The sequence below is a fragment of the Lepidochelys kempii genome, chromosome 10 (assembly GCF_965140265.1).
Source record: "Lepidochelys kempii isolate rLepKem1 chromosome 10, rLepKem1.hap2, whole genome shotgun sequence".
NCBI classification, from domain to species: domain Eukaryota; kingdom Metazoa; phylum Chordata; order Testudines; family Cheloniidae; genus Lepidochelys; species Lepidochelys kempii.
This window is the reverse complement of record NC_133265.1, coordinates 22,748,118-22,769,416: the sequence shown is the minus strand read 5'-3', so window position 1 is coordinate 22,769,416 and position 21,299 is coordinate 22,748,118. Positions and strand designations below refer to the sequence as shown.

The 21,299-nt window shown below is 42.0% G+C and overlaps 1 protein-coding gene across 3 annotated transcripts in view; it reads right to left on the bottom strand.

Annotated features, from left to right (window-relative positions):
- The window catches only part of ZC3H7A (zinc finger CCCH-type containing 7A), a 46,968-nt gene extending 25,881 nt beyond the window's left edge, over positions 1 to 21,087 (bottom strand). Inside the window, exons 1-5 of one of the 3 annotated variants that reach the window (XM_073362413.1) lie at positions 20,868 to 21,087; positions 4,796 to 4,899; positions 3,859 to 3,898; positions 2,758 to 2,955; positions 1,312 to 1,470 (exon numbers count right to left, since the gene is read on the bottom strand). In XM_073362413.1, coding sequence (XP_073218514.1) covers positions 1,312 to 1,470; positions 2,758 to 2,955; positions 3,859 to 3,898; positions 4,796 to 4,863 — 465 coding nt within the window. In that variant the 5' untranslated portion in view covers positions 4,864 to 4,899; positions 20,868 to 21,087. The remainder of the gene's footprint in view (positions 1 to 1,311; positions 1,471 to 2,757; positions 2,956 to 3,858; positions 3,899 to 4,795; positions 4,900 to 20,867) is intronic. The other 2 variants (XM_073362411.1, XM_073362412.1) reach the window with 2 other exon arrangements.
- Positions 21,088 to 21,299: the final 212 nt, after the last annotated feature.

Here is a 21,299-nt window from a genome sequence, read left to right as displayed (position 1 = left end):
GACTTTATATACACACAGAGAATATGAAACAATACCTCCTCCCACCCCACTGTCCTGCTGGTAATAGCTTATCTAAAGTGATCATCAAGTTGGGCCATTTCCAGCACAAATCCAGGTTTTCTCACCCTCCACCCCCCCACACAAATTCACTCTCCTGCTGGTGATAGCCCATCCAAAGTGACCACTCTCCCTACAATGTGCATGATAATCAAGTTGGGTCATTTCCTGCACAAATCCAGGTTCTCTCACCCCCTCACCCCCCTCCCAAAAACCACACACACAAACTCACTATCCTGCTGGTAATAGCTCATCCAAAGTGACCACTCTCCCTACAATGTGCATGATAATCAAGGTGGGCCATTTCCAGCACAAATTCAGGTTCTCTCACCCCCCCCCACCCCCATACACACACAAACTCACTCTCCTGCTGGATTTAATTTAATCATTTAATCCTTGTGGCCAAAGTAAATAATTCCAATTTGCATAGCTTATCTGATTCTAATGCACTTTTTAAAAATATGTATTTAAAGGAGAGGACATTTTTCTGAAGGTAAGAAGTGTGATTTGAAGATTCTGAATGTATGACAGGTAAATAAATATTAGAATAGCTAGAGGAAATCCAGAACATTAAAGAAATTCAAAAACAATCTGATACTCAGATTGAGGCTCCCATGCCACAAGTGGCTCTTTAATGCATCTCCTGCGGTTCTTTGCAGCACATGCTATTAAAACACAAATGTGATTTAAATTATTAACCAATCAGGAGACTTTTACTATGTTATTAACCAACTGTAGTTGATCAAATAATATGTGGTCAGTCATTCTGCTGTGAGAATTATATATATATAAATAAAAAAAATAAAAATGAAAACTAAATAATATTTCCCATCATACAGTTTCAATATGAATATGGAGTACTATAGTGTGAATTTATCGTTTCATTTACCACTGTGGCTCTTTTGGGTAATGCTGATTGCTAATTTGGCTCCTGAACCACTGAGGTCTGAGTATCACTGCTCTAAAAGAATCTCACTGATGCCATCCATACATACTAGCAAAAACAAAACATCACGTGACTCAATTTTCCTTGCTGAAAAAGATCAGGCAACTGTGTCAGCTCTACTTAATTTGGGGGCCCTAGTTTTTCCTACCAAAAAAACAAAACAAAACAAAACCCTCATATTTCTTAGCTTCCACACTGAAAACAGGTGCAATAAATAAGCATTCGAGAAAATATTGTATTACATAAAGTACCAGCTATTTCCAAAACATTATTTGTAAAGTAAACTTAACAATGTATAATTTACTTACCTGTGGTACAGCCAGAGAGCATTTTGCAACAACATCGTAAGCCTTCTTATACCTTCCCAATTCATTTAAGGCTTTGGATTTCCGATATAGAGCTCTGAAATTGTTTTCATTTAACCTTAAAGCTATTTCACAGTTTTCTAGAACTTTATCATGCAATCTCTGTGAGAAAGGCAAAAAAGTTTAAGGGCTTATTCAATAAATAATATTTTGTTACTAGAGTAGAAGATTGAAATAGCGTATATTTAAATCAAAAAGTGCTGGAATTCTTCTTAGGATGTTATTCCTTGTTAACGTTTTACTTCTGGATAAAAGTGAGTAACTGACCCAAAATTAACGCTGTTTACTGTTCTTACAAATAGCATGGAATGCTGTGTAGTCAGATTGCAAATGAAGACAGACAGTATTTTGCCAAAGTATGCTAGAACCCTCTTTGTAGTCCAGCTAAAACATAATTCAACCTTGAAATAATAAAAAAAGTTAGTATTTATTTCAAGGCTACCATTTACCATATTTAATGAAAAATCACTGACTCAGGTAGCACAGCAGAGTAGTTACCTTACAAAGGTAGCGTTCATGCAGCAAAAGTACTAAAGCCTGCTTGTACTAAGCCTCATGATCCTAGTTTTTATTATTTGACAAAAGTGCAGTGTATCTGGCTCACAGAAAGACAGACAGCCCTATTACTTGAACAGATTCTGGATAGTTCAGTTCTAGATGAATTCAAGGTTGAAGTTTAAGATTTTATTTTGAATTCATTCTGGAAATAAGACAGGGTTTTCTTTATGTAGCTGGAAAGGAAGGAAACAGTAATAATGCCTTTGGTTCATTAATTCTTCATACTTGATATCTGTTGATGTTCTAGTAAATGGATCACTATAATGGTAAATGACAAATGGAAAATTTTAGAAGAGGCACCACAGATGATTTGTGAGAGGAGGAAGTATCTGGCCTCACTCATTAGCAACTTTTCTAGACAATTAAGGAGCAGCACTAGTACTGTATATATACAGATTTATGCTCCCTACATAGGTCACACTGGTTGAAAAGGTCCATGTGTAGCTTAAGTATAAAGCCCAGTGAAAAACAGGGGCATCATTAAGATCTCCCCCCACCCCCCCAAAACATGTCCACCCACAGACAAAAAGACAGGGAAGTAGGTATAGTACAAATCTTATCTGAAGGATGAACCTACCGCTTTATCAGCATTTGAGTGTGGTATGACCATTTTATATTAGTAGGATACTTCTAGTATTATAGTCTAAATATATCTAGACACATGCTTACATATTTAAAGAGAGACGACTGAGAATCAAGTTTTGAATCATTTTGACAATTCTTAAACCATAACCAAGAGCTCTTTATCTACTAGTGAATTTTCTATGGCTTCATATTTTGTTAATGTACTCTCTCTGAAAAGAAGCAAAAGCTTAAATAAAAATAGCTTACCAAATTTGAATAACATGCTATACGGTTTACATGCAGCTTCTCTAGTATTTCATTGGAAATGTGGATTTCTTCAGAATTGGCATAATCTGATATGTTTAAAGCTTCTGTATAGTGGCTCTGTGACCTTCCCCAATCACCTTCTCGGTATGCATCATTCCCTTCATTGAAGAGATTTCTAACAAGCCCTCGTATGAATAACTGGAACAAAGAAGCACTCATGAACAGAAGAACTCTCTGCAAACATTCCATACTTCTGAATACATATTAACTCACAATTTTCTCGCAACAAGTTAATGGGAAAAAAATTGAATGCAAAGATTTGGTTTCCAGGTTAAAAGAATATACACTACAGGAAAGTAGCAAGAGAAGTATTATCTAGGCATTTCTAAGGTACCCATTACCAAAGAACCTAGGTATAAATGTAGGACACAACTGTTGACAAAGCAGCTCATGAAAGATGTACGACATGTGAAATAGTTACCCTTTGCAGGAACAAAACACACACACACACACACACACACAATATATATATTCTGGTATTTCACACGGAAGTCTCAGACAGGAAAAGTTTGGATCAGACCAGTTGCCCATTCATGTCCAAAACTCAAACCACTGAGAAAGAAGAGAGTTTTAATATCAACAGAAAGCGAGCTGCAAAACTAAACTAATGACCAGTTATCTACAACTGCAGAAAAATGCCTGGGTAGTTTCACCATGTGAATCTACCTCCTCCTGTCTAGCTAATGGGGTGCTAAACTAACTTCACTGAAAAAAGAACATGATCTTGATTCCTGAAATTGTTGGAACTAAGTTTGTAGCCAAGGTTGAGTGAACTTGCAGTTTAAAAATTCTCTCTCTGAGCTACTATATAACTTATTTCTGTGCATTCAAATATTTGATTATATACATGGCAGGGTGGGACAAGATAGTGAAAGATAAATACCACTGCAGTTTATCAGTATTAAAAACTAGTAAAAATGTCATTTAGACCCTCAGAAAAACTGACAGTTTTTTTTTTTTAAAAAAAAGCACCACAAGGAAGATTTCCACCTATTATAGAATCATATGTTTCTAATAGATTTCAGAGAATAACTCCATTACCTCATACTGTTCTTGTGTCCCTGGATAGGGCAGAGTAGACCTAGGAATTAAAGATAAGCAAATTTTGTAAATGAATAGATTGTTAAAAATAAATATTAAACTTAGTGTTGTCTGTAGCACTCAGAACCCTTAATTCATTCCCTGAGCACCATCCATTTTGTATATTAGGCAGGGGTCCTAGAAAAAAGAGTAGCTGTTAATTACATGTTTCAGAGTAGCAGCCGTGTTAGTCTATATCCGCAAAAAGAAAAGGAGTACTTGTGGCACCTTAGAGACTAACACATTTATTTGAGCATAGGCTTTCGTGAGCTACAGCTCACTTCGTCGGATGCAGTGAGCTGTAGCTCATGAAAGCCTATGCTCAAATAAATGTTAGTCTCTAAGGTGACACATGTACTCCTTTTCTTTTTGTTAGTTACATGATTGCACACTACTGTAATGCTTACGCACCAGTAGCCTAAATTAAGGGTGCATGGTCAGCCTTAGTTCTGGCATTCCTACTTGTGTTAAAGCAAACGGGAGGGTCAATTTTGAGCCCCTAAACATTTAAAAACAAGAGTATGCTGAAATGTGGATAGATAATGAAGTATGAATTGGCCAAATGCTCACCCTTATCTCACTCTTTAAAGACAGTATAAATAAAAAGTCTAACCACATTTTAAGTCTCAGGTTTCAGAGTAACAGCCGTGTTAGTCTGTATTCGCAAAAAGAAAAGGAGGACTTGTGGCACCTTAGAGACTAACCAATTTATTTGAGCATGAGCTTTCGTGAGCTACAGCTCACTGCATCCGATGAAGTGAGCTGTAGCTCACGAAAGCTCATGCTCAAATAAATTGGTTAGTCTCTAAGGTGCCATAAGTACTCCTTTTCTTTTCACATTTTAAGTAGGACTGTACACACACACAAACCCATAAGAACATCTGTCATAAGATCTTACTGTATAAATTGCAATCCTTTCTTGATGTCCTGCTGTCTGATACTTCTGTCTTCAGGTACACTGGACATGTTACCCCGCACATCCACTTTTTAACTCTGCGGTTTCTGAAAGAATAAACAGAGGCTTTTAACATGCCCCACTTGCTAGTACATTTGCCTCTAGACCAGATGGTTCAAATCTCACACCAGGGCTAGGTTCAATAACAATGCTGATACTGCACAGAAGTAGGAGCGAGAAGTCATTTTTTCCAGACGCTGCATTAAAATTAAGTTCCTACTGTAAGCAGGGGTGGGTATAAGCCGAGTGTCCAACCCAACATTCTCTTTTTTCTCCCGAGTTGTGTGCAACAATTTCACAGAGAACCTCCCTGCCAATCTGTTTCTATTCCTCTCACCTGCTGAGAATGTTATTCCTCCACTCATGAAGGACTAGATAGACTTATAAGTGAAGTGTGTCAGAGCCACTGCAAAAATAGCCAGGCTAGTCGCTACCAAACAGCGGTAAGTACTCTGACTATTCGGGAACTTGTCCACTCTAGATGGCATAGGACCATGTTACAGTCTCAAACAAACTTGGCAAGCCACCAGTCAAACACTTATTTGACCATGGTCAAATATTCCAGCAAGAATGCCTTAACATAGGCTATGGCCTACCTCTCTGCATCAAGTACTCCTGGGGAATTCTGCACCACTGCGCTTGCAGAATTTGCGCAGAAATTAGAGTTGTGAATGCAGGGATTTCCTTTTTCTCCCACAGAAATGGGTTGCAGAGGTGCTGCTGGCCACTGGACCCCGCAGCCCAGCTTGCAAGTAGAAGACACCGGGGCAGGGGGAGCGAGAGGGAGAAGCAGGAGGGGGAGGAGATGGAGGACTTTCAGCAGCTGCAGTTCCTGGCATGCCCTGAAGGAAGGAGGTGGCGTACAGGAAACTCCATACAAGCCTAGGACCCAGCACCAAGATGTTTCTCCCTCTGGATCCCTGGGCTCTGGGGGGAAGACGGGTGCAAGTACTGGGGCTGGGGAGGACCTCCAGGTGGGCTCTGAGGGAAGAGGGGGTGCAAGTGTCTGGGCTGGGGGGGCACCCTCCTGCTGTGCTCTGAGGGGCAAGGGGCAGAGGAAACAGGGGTTTCTTTAACTCTCTGCTCCTGGGGGAAATTTTGTGTGTCTGTATTGTTATAGATGTAGTTGCTGACAGGTATTTTGAAATAAATTACCAAAATAATTGAAACTGGTGTGATTATATAATGTTATTTTGACTAATAAAATATACAGAATTTTGCAGAATTTTAAAATATCGTGCGCAGAATTTTTAATTTTTTGGCTTAGAATTCCCCCAGGAGTAATCATGGTGCTATTCTTTCATTTTTCTAGAACTTCATTTCATTCTGTTTCTAATTATTCTGAATTAAAACAACTTAGTTAAGTAACGTTTTTGGTAATTTGGCATAAGTACCTATGGTTGTCTTACTTTTTTAGGGCTGTTGATTAATCGCAGTTAACTCACTCGATTAACTAAAAAAAATTATTCACAATTAAAAAAATTAATCGTGATTAATCACCATGTAAAAAACAGAATACCAACTGAAATTTATTAAATATTTTTGGATGTTTTTCTACATTTTCAAATACATCAATTTCAATTACAACACAGAATACAAAGTGTACAGTGTTCACATTTTTATTACAAATATCTGCACTGTAAAAAAGATAAAGAAAAGAAACAATATTTTTCAATTCATTTCATACAAGTACTGTAGCGCAATCTCTACCATGAAAGTGCAACTTACAACTGTAGGGGTTTTTTGTTACATAACTGCACTCAAAAACAAAACAATGTAAAACTTCAGAGCCTACAAGTCCATTCAGTCCTATTTCTTGTTCAGCCAATTGCTAAGACAAACAAGTTTGTTTGCATTTGTGGGAGATTTTTGGACCAGTCAAATACCCAACCCTGCTCTCAAAAAACCAAATTCACTGCACTACTGCTAAAATACCACCAGATGCTCACAAAATATTTTGCACCAATAACTGCTGTTGTATTTCCTGCAGGCGAAATAAACTTGTAATACTGTTTCATTTATTACTGAAAAATATGTTGGAATACCCTCTAATATGAACAATACCGACCGTATGAAGTCAAAATCTAGAGAGATGTTTTTGTATCTTCATCTCCTAACTGCTGACAGAATTAAAAGCAAGATGAGTCTAATTAGTAAGCCTCTCAGTTTTGTGATCAACACACATGACTTAAAAATCCATCACAATGTTTAGGTTTGCTTTGACAAACTCAGAAAGGTATACATTGTCCCCAAATGTGAAGTAGTTATGGGTAAGGACAAAGTCACAAAGTTCAGCCACCAGGTTACCAGGTTGTGACTTTGTCCTTACCCATAACTACTTCACATTTGGGGACAATGTATACCTTCAGATCAGCGGCACTGCTATGGGTACCCGCATGGCCCCACAGTATGCCAACATTTTTATGGCTGATTTAGAACAACGCTTCCTCAGCTCTCGTCCCCTAAAGCCCCTACTCTACTTGCGCTATATTGATGACATCTTCATCATCTGGACCCATGGAAAAGAAGCCCTTGAGGAATTCCACCATGATTTCAACAATTTCCATCCCACCACCAACCTCAGCCTGGTCCAGTCCACACAAGAGATCCACTTCCTGGACACTACAGTGCTAATAAACAATGGTCACATAAACACCACCCTATACCGGAAACCTACTGACCGCTATTCCTACCTGCATGCCTCCAGCTTTCACCCTGACCACACCACACGATCCATCGTCTACAGCCAAGCTCTGCGATACAACCGCATTTGCTCCAACCCCTCAGACAGAGACAAACACCTACAAGATCTCTGTCAAGCTTTCTTACAACTACAATACCCACCTGCAGAAGTAAAGAAACAGATTGATAGAGCCAGAAGAGTTCCCAGAAGTTACCTACTACAGGACAGGCCTAACAAAGAAAATAACAGAACGCCACTAGCCGTCACCTTCAGCCCCCAACTAAAACCCCTCCAACGCATTATTAAGGATCTACAACCTATCCTAAAGGATGACCCAACACTCTCACAAATCTTGGGAGACAGGCCAGTCCTTGCCTACAGACAGCCCCGCAACCTGAAGCAAATACTCACCAACAACCACATACCACACAACAGAACCACTAACCCAGGAACTTATCCTTGCAACAAAGCCCGTTGCCAACTGTGCCCACATATCTATTCAGGGGACACCATCACAGGGCCTAATAACATCAGCCACACTATCAGAGGCTCGTTCACCTGCACATCCACCAATGTGATATATGCCATCATGTGCCAGCAATGCCCCTCTGCCATGTACATTGGTCAAACTGGACAGTCTCTACGTAAAAGAATAAATGGACACAAATCAGATGTCAAGAATTGTAACATTCATAAACCAGTCGGAGAACACTTCAATCTCTCTGGTCACGCGATCACAGACATGAAGGTCGCTATCTTAAAACAAAAAAACTTCAAATCCAGACTCCAGCGAGAAACTGCTGAATTGGAATTCATTTGCAAATTGGATACTATTAATTTAGGCTTAAATAGAGACTTGGAGTGGCTAAGTCATTATGCAAGGTAGCCTGTTTCCTCTTTTTTTTCCTACCCCCCCCCCCCCCCAGATGTTCTGGTTTAACTTGGATTTTAACTTGAAGAGTGGTCAGTTTGGATGAGCTATTACCAGCAGGAGAGTGAGTTTGTGTGTGTATGGGGGTGGGGGGATGTGAGAACCTGGATTTATGCAGGAAATAGCCCAGCTTGATTGTCATGCACATTGTGTAAAGAGTTGTCACTTTGGATGGGCTATCACCAGCAGGAGAGTGAATTTGTGTGGGGGGGTGGAGGGTGAGAAAACCTGGATTTGTGCTGGAAATCACTTTAGATAAGCTATTACCAGCAGGACAGTGGGGTGGGAATAGGTATTGTTTCATATTCTCTGTGTATATATAAAGCCTGCTGCAGTTTCCACGATATGCATCTGAGGAAGTGAGCTGTAGCTCACGAAAGCTTATGCTCTAATAAATTGGTTAGTCTCTAAGGTGCCACAAGTCCTCCTTTTCTTTTTGCGAATACAGACTAACACGGCTGCTACTCTGAAACCTGACATATAATGCAAGTCACTCCTTATATAAAAAGGGACAAAAAAAAGTAATACAGTACACCAGTTTCAATACTAAGGATGCCCTAAGTGTGACCAAATAGCTAATGCAATTCTATCTGCCCTCTAACTGCAATGCAAGAGCAATACTGATTCTGAAATGACGGAATTAACAGCAAGACATATTTCTTTAAACTATGGTTGAGTAAGATTGCCCCTAGAATAAAACTTATATGGTAACTTTCAGCATTGAGCAAGCTTACAGTTAAGCTGTGCTTCCTTCTGGAGGAAAAGGAAGGGTTTTTGTTTTATCTTTTAAACAGAGCTGAATTTATTTTATTTAAAAAATATTAAAGTTTAAAAACTGTATGTAATAAATTAACAGATTCTATATTTCTATCAAGTTCCCATTTCATTAATTTTTCTAATAAAGGAAGAATAGCCCTCAGGAAAAATCATGTTCAGACAACCAAGAAGAAAGGAGGATTCTGATAAGTTAAGACATTGTCCAACAAGTGTTCGTGTGGAAAGGAAAGAATTTGTACTGGTTGGGTGAAAGTGAAACACTTTAGATATTTGTAATGCATAGTTTAAAAAGTTATTTCACTCAGCATAGTTATAAAAGGATATATTTCTCCCCAAAAGTCATTTTATGATGAACAAATTTTGGGAATTTAATCATGATATGTTTATAAAATGTGTGTGCAGGCAGCTATTTGAAAAGTTGTCTAACATGCCAATGGAAAATGCTAAGTGTGTCCATAGACCAGTTGCTGGGACTGAACAACATGGGATGGATCACATGAGATGGATCACACGATAAATTGCCCTGTTCTGTTCAATCCCTCTGAAGATATGGCGTTGGCCACTGTTGGAAGACAGGATACTAAACTAGATGGACCACTGGTCTGATCCTGTGTGGCCTCTCTCATGTCCTTATCACTTGGTCTCACTCCCCTTCAATGCATGGATGTATTTCCCCCCCCCCCCCCCCCATAATTCATACAGCACCCCTGACAACAGTATTTGGATATTTGTACTGTAACATTTAAGGAAAACAAGAAAATTTTCAAAAGCATTTGAGTTATTTAAGAGTCTAAGGGTATGTCTATACAGCATTTTGGAGCCCACGGGAGCAAGCTTCCCAGGCTGGCCAATAGACTTAGACTAGCATGGATCTATATTAATCAGTTCAAATGAAAATTTAGAGCCAGTTCAAAACTTCATCCAAAAAGCTCTAACTGTCCACACTGACAGTTGAAGAGCTATTCTACAGAGAATGAGGACTGTGGAAATTGATTCTTATCCTAAAGAAATGTTCTTGACTGCTCAGAAAGAAAAAGGAAGCAACCATGAGTAACATTTTGTTCTCTGATGAAGTTCTCAAAAAGGGCAACAGTCCTAAACAAAAACAGTCAGCTGGTGTTTATGCATTTTTGACCTTTACCATGCTCAACCTATAAACCCAACCTGTGGCACAGGTGCAGATAATTTGTTCAAACTTTAAACACACACACACACACACACACATACTTACTTACTTCTAGGCCGAGAAAATTCCAGGCCATAAGTTACTTCAGCCAAAAGGTAGATTTTCCAGATGAGCAACTTTTTAATTAAAATCTAGAAGTAACCCTAAATCATTTACTGTTAATACCTTGCATTTTTCTAATACCTTTCATCCAAGGATCTTAAAAAGCTATATCATCTCTGTAAGGTATAAGAATTATTCTCATTTTAACCATGCCTAAAATGTGGCACAGAGTTGAAACACATCCCCAAAGGATCCCTCAAGTTCTCAGTTCCACTGAATATACAGAATTCCTTATTGTGACCCTTGATACCAAACAGATAAAATAGAAAGTCAATTATAGCTAAGCTTAAGAATATGCCACTGATACAAAGTACTCAAAGTTTATTCATTCATTTGGGTACAAAGGCAACCTTCAATGATCCTTTTCCAGGATAGGAAATACACCATAAAAGCCTAGGACAACATACTTTAACATATTCTCTACTGTTTTATATTTAAATTTCTTTCCTATGACTTTATTAGTCAATTCTATAGTGTTTTTAGATCTAGGCAAGACAGATACAAAATAAACTTTGTAAAGTATTGTATAGTAGAAGCACATGGCATAATGGTAAGCAATTCCAAGCACACATGCCAAAAGGCAGCATGAAAATCTTTCTATCTGGGCATGTGAGCATCTCTGCTTCCCATCTTCACCACTCCATGGATTAAACTTCTGAATTCCAGTTACAGTAAGCGTGAGGAGATATAAAAAGAAACACCAAAGCCAGGCTGGACATATGCCACCATCTTCCCACAAAAAGAAAGGAAATTTCCCAAAACTCAGGCTCATGACAACTAATATGACATTGGCAGATTACAATACCAACACTATTTACATATTGATCTTGCCCACCCCACACCTGGTATGTACACCACAGAACAAGTCTGCATGTATCATCAAAACCTTGGAAAATGATAGGACCAGTTTTATCCTGGTATAGTTCATGCCACCAGGCTCCTCAATACATCATAATCTTACAGAGAGAACAAAGAAGGTAGAGTGGCAATAGTATTGGTATTTGACCTCGGAAGAACTCATTGAGTTCTCTAGCATGTACACCACAGAACAGGTCGGATATGGAAATCCTAGCATTATCCAGGTCGCTTTTCTTCTCCCAAACAGACAACTGCCAGAGCTGTTGTACATCAGAGCCACTGTTGAACACATAGATATTAGCAGTGTTGTCAGCCCAAAGGTCATCAATTATTTGAACCCTAAAAAATGAGATTGGCCTAAAAAAACCAAGATTTTTAAAAGCAGAGAATATATTGAGGTTTTTGTCTATCTTTTGATCCTTGACTTGACCCATTCACCCCCAGTGAGAGAGAGAATTAGTATGCCACTACTCCCAAATTTATTAACATGATTTTGGCACCTGCTACAGAAGCTTACACCCCCACATCTGCCCATCCCCCTTCCATCTACCCACTACCCTATTAATTCTCTATCCCTTGCCCCACCCAGCCTCACCTCAAAGACTCAAAATATCAGGGTTGAAAGGGACCTCAGGAGGTCATCTAGTCCAACCCCCTGCTCAAAGCAGGATCAATCCCCAACTAAATCATCCCAGCCAAGGCTTTATCAAGCCTGACCTTAAAAACCTCTAAGGAAGGAGATTCCACCACCTCCCTAGATAACACATTCTGGTTTTTCACCACCCTCCTAGTGAAAAAGATTTTCCCAATATCCAACCTAAACCTCCCCCACTGCAACTTGAGATCATTACTCCTTGTTCTGTCATCTGTTACCACTGAGTCTAGATCCATCCTCTTCGGAACCCCATTTCAGGTAGTTGAAAGCAGCTATCAAATCCCCCCACTCTTCTCTTCTGAAGACTAAATCCCAGTTCCCTCAGCCTCTCCTCATAAGTCATGTGTTCCAGTCCCCTAATCATTTTTGTTGCCCTCCACTGGACTCCTTCAGTTGTGCCCACACTACAAGAAGGATGTGGAAAAACTGGACACAGTGCTCCAGATGAGACCTCACCAATGTCGAATAGAGAGGAACGATCACGTCCCTCGATCTGCTTGCAATGCCTCTACTTATACAGCCCAAAATGCTGTTAGTCTTTCTTGGCAACAAGGGCACACTGTTGACTCATATCCAGCTTCTCGTCCTCTGTAACCCCTACGTCCTTTTCTGCAGAACTGCTGCCCAGCCATTTGGTCTCTAGGCTGTAGCAATGCATGTGATTCTTCTGTCCTAAGTGCAGGACTCTGCACTTGTCCTTGTTGAACCTCATCAGATTTCTTTTGGCCCAATCCTCTGATTTGTCTAGGTCCTTCTGTATCCCATCCCTACCCTCCAGCGTATCTATCACTCCTCCCAGTTTAGTGTCATCTGTAAACTTGCTGAGGGTTCAGTCCACGCCATCCTCCAGCTCATTAATGAAGATATTGAACAAAACCGGCCCCAGGACTGACCCTTGGGGCACTCCGCTTGATGTTGGCTGCCAACTAGACATGGAGCCATTGATCACTACCCGTTGAGCCGACGATCTAGCCAGCTTTCTATCCACCTTATAGTCCATTCATCCAGCCCATACTTCTTTAACTTGCTGGCAAGAATACTGTGGGAGACCGTATCAAAAGCTTTGCTAAAGTCAAGGAATAACACGTCCACGGCTTTCCCCTCATCCACAGAGCCAGTTATCTCATCATAGAAAGCAATTAGATTAGTCAGGCATGACTTGCCCTTGGTGAACCCATGCTGACTGTTCCCTTGGTGAATCCACCTCTGCTCTTCCTGCACCTCATGGGCTCTTCACTCATCTCTCCCGGCCTAGAGGAGCTGCAGCAGGGTCTCCTGTCTCCCCTTCCTGGCTGGCGGGCAGCACCTGGGGTTCTTCACCCACTCCTGTCCCCTCAAGGACAGGGTGTTGCAGGGAAGGAGAGTGAAGTGGGGAAGCAGCTGATGAACCATTCACTTGCTCACAAGAGGGGCGGAAGGAGCAGAGCCACCCTGAGCTGCTGGGCTCCCTCTGCACCCTCTTTCTTCCTATAAGAATGGTATCTGCTCCTGAGGGGAGACAGAGAGTAGTATTCTGTCTGCTTGTAAATTGGCTGCTCTTCCCCAGGAGGCGTGACACTGGGGAAAGCAGCCAGTCAAAAGGGGTTTCCCTACCAGGCATGGCTGAAATTTGTGAAGGCTTGAGCTTTTTGCACCATCAGAACACTGCTCCAACCCCAGCCAAACCTGTGTGATCCATGAAAAAGGTCACTGGAGTTGGCAATACTAGGCAGGTGGCGAATTGAGACTACTGCCTAGTGTGTAAAACTGTTATTTCATTTCCTCCCTAATCCTGTTGGTCTGTTTCACCTGCCTGCTATATCTTGTCAAAAGCCTAGACTGTGAGGTCTTTGAGGCAAGGAATGCTTCCTTTGACATGTTTAGACAGTCACCTGAGGCCCCTACCTGCCTACCATAATATAAATAAGTACAGTAACTCCTCACTTAAAGTCGTTCTGGTTAATGTTATGTTGCTGATCAATTAGAGAACACGCTCGTTTAAAGTTGTGCAATGTTCCCTTATAACGTTTGGCAGCCACCTGCTTTGTTGACTGCTTGCAGAAAGAGCAGCCTGTTGGAGCTAGCTGGTGAGGGCTTGGAACCAGGGTGGACTGGCAGCCCCACTATCAGCTCCCCTAAGTTCCCTGTGCGGCAGCTGCCCAGCAGGCTATCTATTGCTGGGTAGTTCAACTGTCCCTCTCCCCACTGCCGTGTGCTGCTCCTGCCCTCTGCCTTGGAGCTGCTCCCAGGAGCCTCCTGCTTGGGGGTGGGGGTGTAGAAGGAGGATGCTAATGTCAGGGTGTCCTCTCCCTCCCACCCGCACCCATCTCCACAGAGCGGGGGGAACACCACAGAGCCCAGGATGAGGGAGCTTGCTGGCAGCAGCTGCTGTCTCAACTTGCTGATCTACTTAAAACGTCAGTGTACTTAGAGGGGGCCAGCGTATTTAAAGGGGCAATGCACGTCTCTCTCTCTCTCACACACATACTGTGGGTCTCTGTCTCTCTCTGCCATGCTGTCTCCCCTCCCTCCATTTGTGCTACCTTGTACAGTGCGAGGCTACGTTAACGACAATGTATTAACCCTTCAATTCTTATGGGGAAATTGGATTTGCTTAACATTGTTTTGCTTAAAGTAGCATTTTTCAGGAACATAATTACAACGTTAAGCGAGGAGTTACTGTAATAAGTAATTAAATCCCCAACGTTAATTGTACCAGATGACTTGAATACTTGCTCAGATGACACCTACAAGACTGGCTCAAAATCTCATATCCACTATTACCATGAGATTCAGCCAAGTTATCTTAAGTCCGACTTGCACAGTCAGATGTTCACTGATGCAACTGGCCTAGAGGAGGACAAGAGAAGTGCCCACAACTTTTACTAGTCCACACACCATTTCTGACGAAGATCGGAACTTTTTCATCTCCCTATCTAAGGACTACATCACAAAGCTGTCTCCAGAGAGTGGATTTCCAAAAAGCTGTGATGGACAGTGTTGCTCTTCCATAGAACCAGTGAACAGTTAGTTTGGCAAAACCTTATTACCACATATTGTTAAAAACCACTGCACTCATATTCCATACTATTCCCCAAAGGTCACAGTCCAATGAAGAAGAATAGATGAAACATAAAGGCAGCAGGTTGGAGCACCACTACTTCAACACCCACTCAGAACCTGACTATGGAATAAAATTCCTGAACTACTGCTGTGAAGGTGACCAAAAAAAAGTTACCCCTCAGCCACTAAATCTTGACTAGCAAAACTGTTTTGAACAGACGGTCATCTTCACCATGAACGACAAGAATTCATCCTATTTCACAGAAAAAGGCAGTGCACTGAAGTAACCTTATACCACTGATGAATAACCTAAGGAATTCCTCCATCCAGAAGGGCATTCTACCAGCAACCCTTAAACACAATGGGCCAACCTGTGCCCAAGAAAGTCATCAATGGAAGGCAGTGTCGTAAGTGAGGTCTTCAGCACCAATCTCTCCTTCCTGAGCTGTACTATCAGATTTTTCTTTTTTACTAAATACTCCAAGCAGTCACCAAATTTTTTTTACCCTCAATAGTCCATTTGATTCATCCTAATGTAAAAGGCTTGGACACTTCTTTTCCCTCCACCATTGGACAAGACAGGAGCCTCTTCTACTTTCTGCACTATCTGATGCACTCAATGAACATTTTAAAGGCTCGATCTAACATCCAGAATGTGCCAGAAATTTTTCTTTAGGTACAAGAGATTTGGACTCAACAATAACAAAACTGTCATGAGCTCTAGGAAAGAAAAAAATCATGAGAATAAGGTAGACTTCATCCACATGAAATGTACAGAACTGCATTTTCACCAAATATGCAGTCATTTCGCATATTCATATTACGGATGTCAGTGAAAGCAGATTACTATTTTGAATTGATCCAGCATTTATACTGCTAAAACTCAAAACCAATAACCAGCACCACACATTTTCTATATAACACTTCTCATCCAGAGATCCTGAAGCACTTTACAAAGGAAAGCAAGTATCATTATTCCCCTTCGCAAAATGGGGAAACTGAAACTTTGATACAGAGATGAAGTGACTTGCCCAAAGTCACAAATTAGGTCAGCACAAAGACTCTTTGAAGCAAGAGAACTGTTGTTAGCCAAAAATATTAGTTATAAAACGGAAACGTTAGACACTAGAGTTGCAAAAAACTGTATTTAGGGGTAATAGCCACAATTCAGCAGGTCTGATCAGTTACAGTTTGAGATATGCTAATTCTTGAAAGACCTATGTATGGAACCTCAGACTGTAGCATTAAAAAAGTAATTTTAAGTCAAGCTAATGAAAACCTCAACTAATAGAAGACAGTTGCTAAGAATAAGACTATCATCTTTATTAACTTCCTTTCAATTTTTGATTGTTTGAAAAGGGTAACGTTACCAAAGGTCCCAACAGAATGCTGCAAAATATTGTCTAAAAGCATAGCCAATAATAAACCAAACATAGCAGTATAATACAGAAAGGAAAGAGTTAATAAGATACCAATCCTTCTGGGATCCTTCTGGGAAGCTGTTTCTTGCAGTGCTGTTCCACAGTGGGTGTGCTTTGAAATATGCCCCCAACCACTTATATTTATAGCACAATTGCTTACAAGTTATAAAGCATTTTATATGTCAACGAAGATCCTACCCGCTAGTTTGTACCAGTTCCTTAACTTGCTGTTCTGTACATCTCCTTATCTCTGTTTTGGATACTATATTTTAAACCATGAAGGTACCTGTACTAGGACACAGAACAAACGTATCTTGCCTTTGACAGCCTTTATATTCACTAATGCCAAAAGCTGTGTTTAGCTTTGCGGAGCATTGTGGGATATATGTCTCTTGACATAAGTGAGCAAAGAACTGTAAAAAAGACTTCATATAATATGGCATGCCTTATGCTTAACATATGCAATGGCTAACAAAGAATTTATTTACGAAAATAATTCACATCTTGACCTGGTAAGATAAGACCGTTACTTAAAAATTCTTCATTTTGGAGTGGATTTTAGGAAACAATTTTGTAGATGTTATTTTCAAATTGACTGCCCTGTAGTTCAGTTTCAATGATGAAGAAGAATGAAATTGCTAAAAAGCCACAGTTTCCACTTAGATTATTAGAGCTCTAATGACTGCTTCTGCTAAGGTTAAAAAAAAGTCTATTATAAACAAGTACAAAGTGTGATTATAATTCTTAAACATTCATCTTCTAGGTTTAACCCTTTCCATATTTGGTGTCTGCCCCAAGAACTGTAGGGTTTTTGTTTTGGGGTTTTTGGGGGGAGGTCTTTTATTTTTGACAAAATTCCAATCAGTCACATCAGTTACACACACTACCCTTCCCCCTTTGTGAAAACAGTTATTATGATCGATCTCTCTCTCCTCCATGCACCACTACAGTGAAAACAGCCGACATCAGAAAGCTGAAACTCAGCACACCCACTTCTCATTATGAATAGTATGTGCTTTTCTAGATTTCAGGGAAAACTGTAAACTATCGAGCAGGATTGTTCTAGTGCCATTCTCCACTGGCACCAATGGCCCTGGGTGTCATAAACCTGAAAGTGGGTGTGAAGGCCATGCCCCCTCTATGTCCTCAGGCCAGCCATGGAACCCTAATTTAAAGCCTGAGCCCCAACCCACTACCCTGCTCTATACTATGCCAGAGATAGGAGTGATAAGATGAATGGTGCCACAAACTGAAAAAAGATATTGAGGCAGGTCCCCTCACAATGCATTGCTGTGTCCAGGACCAGTGCATTCAAGGGACCTCAGGTGGGCACTTTCTAACCCATCAATTGCATTGGAACCTGCCAAAGTTGTGGCAGTTGTAATTTAAACTCCCCAAACTAGATCGCCAGCTAGCAGTTTGCCAGTTTTGCAATATCGGAAAAAGCCCCTTCTAGATCCCAAAACTGGCCATCAGCCTAGCCACCGGAATCAAAAGAGATCAAGCAATTCAATTCAGAGTGGGGCTGAAACTGGGAGCCCAGAATGCCTACTCACCTCGGCAGCAGAGAGTACCAACCTCTCTCCATATCCAGTTGCAGTAGGCAGAAGCCAATCACCTGGCCTTGTTACCAGCCTCCATCACCAACAGCAGCATCGGTGACAGGCAGGCCAGGCCCACCGCCCAGATTAAGTACATGATACCCTGCTCACGTCTTGCAGCACAAGGAAGGGAGGAAAGAACCAACCCCCCACAAGCACTGATGGCAAATGGGAGGTGAAGAGGGAAGCAGGGAGAGCACATGGAACACTGTCCTAGTTGCTCCAGGTTAAGATTTCATCCACCTAAGGGGCATCTCCACTGTTCCCAGTCCCATCAAAGCTATACTCCATGCAGGAAATTCACTTGGCATTATTTAAAATACAATCTGTATTTACTAGTTTTAAACAGTGATTAAGTTTAAGATAATTACTTATGGTTAGTAGTAAGAAACAATTAGTGAACTGTCCTATGCCATGACGAGTTGATTAATAAAATTCCTCTAAACTGCAATATCCCAATTCCCCTACTTTATTTGCAATAGTTCGTAGTTAAGCTGAAACTAAATTAAACTGTGTTTATGAGGAAACATCTAAATATAATAAGCAAAAAAAAATAAGCTTAAGTTCAACCGCTGAATAATATACTCGTTTTAAAGTTATTTATCAGCAGCATTTTGTTACAGTATGTTTAGATTCTTCCCACTAATGACAAGACAAGACACTAAACGTTTTGTTTTCTTTTATGCTATCACACTTCCCCCATCATTTTTAAAACCCCCTTGAAAACTCAAAACAGAAGATATAAGCACTGCAAAGTTACTTCTCATTCCCAAGAAGTTCAGGCTGTTTTAGAGGGGAGGAGGTTGAGGTTTGTTTTTAACTAATATTTTAAGTGTCTTTCTTTATTTAGACAGAAACAGTATTTATAAAGAAAACTATATTGATAGAAGTTTCACAAGATAACCACAGTTAATTAAATCTGATGCTTACAACCGAGTGTGTCTTTACAGAGAGACACCATCAACTTTAAAATCATTTCTGTGTTTTATTTTATTTTTTTGCCTACTACTTTCCAAGTAACTTTTACTATAACTGAATGATTAAGTATTTCTCTATATTTCTCCTGATTGCTCAATTTGTGAACATGATAGCACTTTGCATATATTAAGGTGTTTTTCTTAACTTTGTAGAAATTAATTAATACCAATTGTAAACAAATTCATTCTTAACATACAGGAAAGAAAATCATATACAAATGGAAAAGGTAACTCACACCACACTGTGATTGTGTAACACTAGTGACATGTTTCAGAGTAGCAGCCGTGTTAGTCTGTATTCGCAAAAAGAAAAGGAGTGTACTTGTGGCACCTTAGAGACTAACAAAGGAGGCAGGGGTTGGATAAGGGGTAGGAGATCCGGGGGGGGGGGGAGAGGTAGTAAGGGGACAGGCAGCAGGGGGTGATTGGATAGGGCAGAGGTTCGGGGGGGGGGGTGTCAGGGAGCGGTTTGATCAGCATGGGAGTCCCAGGGGACAGTGAGCAGGGGGGTTGGATAGGGGGTGGGGTCGTGGATAGGGGTCAGGGCAGTGAGGGGACGGGGGTGGTTGGATGGGGCAGAGGTTTGGGGGGTGGGGGGCAATAGGCATGGGAGTCCCGACAGGCCTGTCAGGGGGCGGGGGTGTGGACAGGGGTCAGGGCAGTCGGGGGGGGGGGTTGGATAGGGGGTGAGGTCCCAGGGGGGCAGTGAGGGGCAGGGGTCCAGGAGGGGGCAGTCAGGGGACAAGGAGCTCGGAGGGTTGTATGGGTTGGTAGTTCTGAGGGGGGCAGTCAAGGGGCAGGAAGTGGGAGGGGGTGGATATGGGGTAGGGGCTAGGTTGTTTGGGGAGGCACAGCCTTCCCTACCTGGTCCCCCCATACAGTTTTGCAACCCCAATGCGGCCTTCGGGCCAAAAAGTTTGCCCACCCCGCTATAGGGTGTACCTGAAGATCAATTTAAATACTGTTTTAATAGTACTTGGTGTATTTGACACCACTTTGTATATAAACAGTCTCTGAATAATGAGTTTCTTATAGTCACCTTCCCTTCTTTGCCAACTATTTTTTCTTCTCTCACTCATCACACAGGAACAGAAAACTGCCATTTTATGAGCCATAGGAAAATGCAGTTGTAAAACCAAAAAAATAGCAGACATACTCGGGAGCGGGTGTAACACCTGACCTTGCTGTAAATCATTGCTTAAAACGGACCAGACTGAGTGGATAGGGCCAGGGGCTCTTGAAGTTCTATCAAGTCACAATTAGGCTGTAAGAGTTGATAGGCTGGGGCGGCCTGTCCCCCAGCACCTCCCGCCCCACTCTCACCGGGGCCCTCCAGCCGCAGCAGGGATTGTCAGCGGCGAAAAGAGGTTCCACACACGCGCTCCGTCCACGCCACAGGGGGATCACACCCAAAGGGTCCCGGCCCGTACTTCGCAACGGGCACTTAGCATTGCCTGCCGTGTGTTCGTTCCCCACACCTCCATCGGGAGCCCCCGCCGCAGAACCACAAACGAGGGTCTTCACCAAGCCCAGCACAAGATTAACACGAGCTGAGGAGGAGGAGGGAGGCACCAGGGTAACCCCGCTACCGGGGGCAATAAACCCAACCCCGACACTGCGGAGAGGGGACAACACCAGCTTCCCTAACGGGGGAGAGGAGGGGGAAGTGGGCCGAGAGCACCCCCACCCCTAGCGGGGGTGGTGATGGGCAATGGACAGCCTGCCCGAGGGGGGTGGGGGATCTAGCCGCCAGCTCCCGCGCTCGCTGAGCCCCCCACGTACCCGCTCGCTAGCTCCGGCGCCGGCGCAGCTGAGGAGGAAAGCGGAGGCAGCGGCGATCTCTCGGTACGACAACAACAACAGCGCCGTCTCCACTCCTGCCGCGGCAGCTACGCTGATGAAACCCGGCCACCTAGTACTTGCGCCCTCTGCCTCTGGGAGGCCAGCGCCACAATCAGCCGCCTCAAACAGAGCAGCCCCGCCCTATTGGCAGCTGTGGCCACATCTCTGCTTCTCCCATCGGCTCCACAATTCCTAGGACAGAGCCGGCTCCTCTGATTGGCTGAAACCAACAGACTCTTTGCTTCCGATTGGTTCTATATGTACCCTCCTGCCTGTCCGTTCCTTCGATTGGCTGGTTACTCAAACTATGCGCCTCTATATCGCTCCCTTCCGGGTGCGACTGTTTGACAGGAGCAGGCAACATCTCCATCT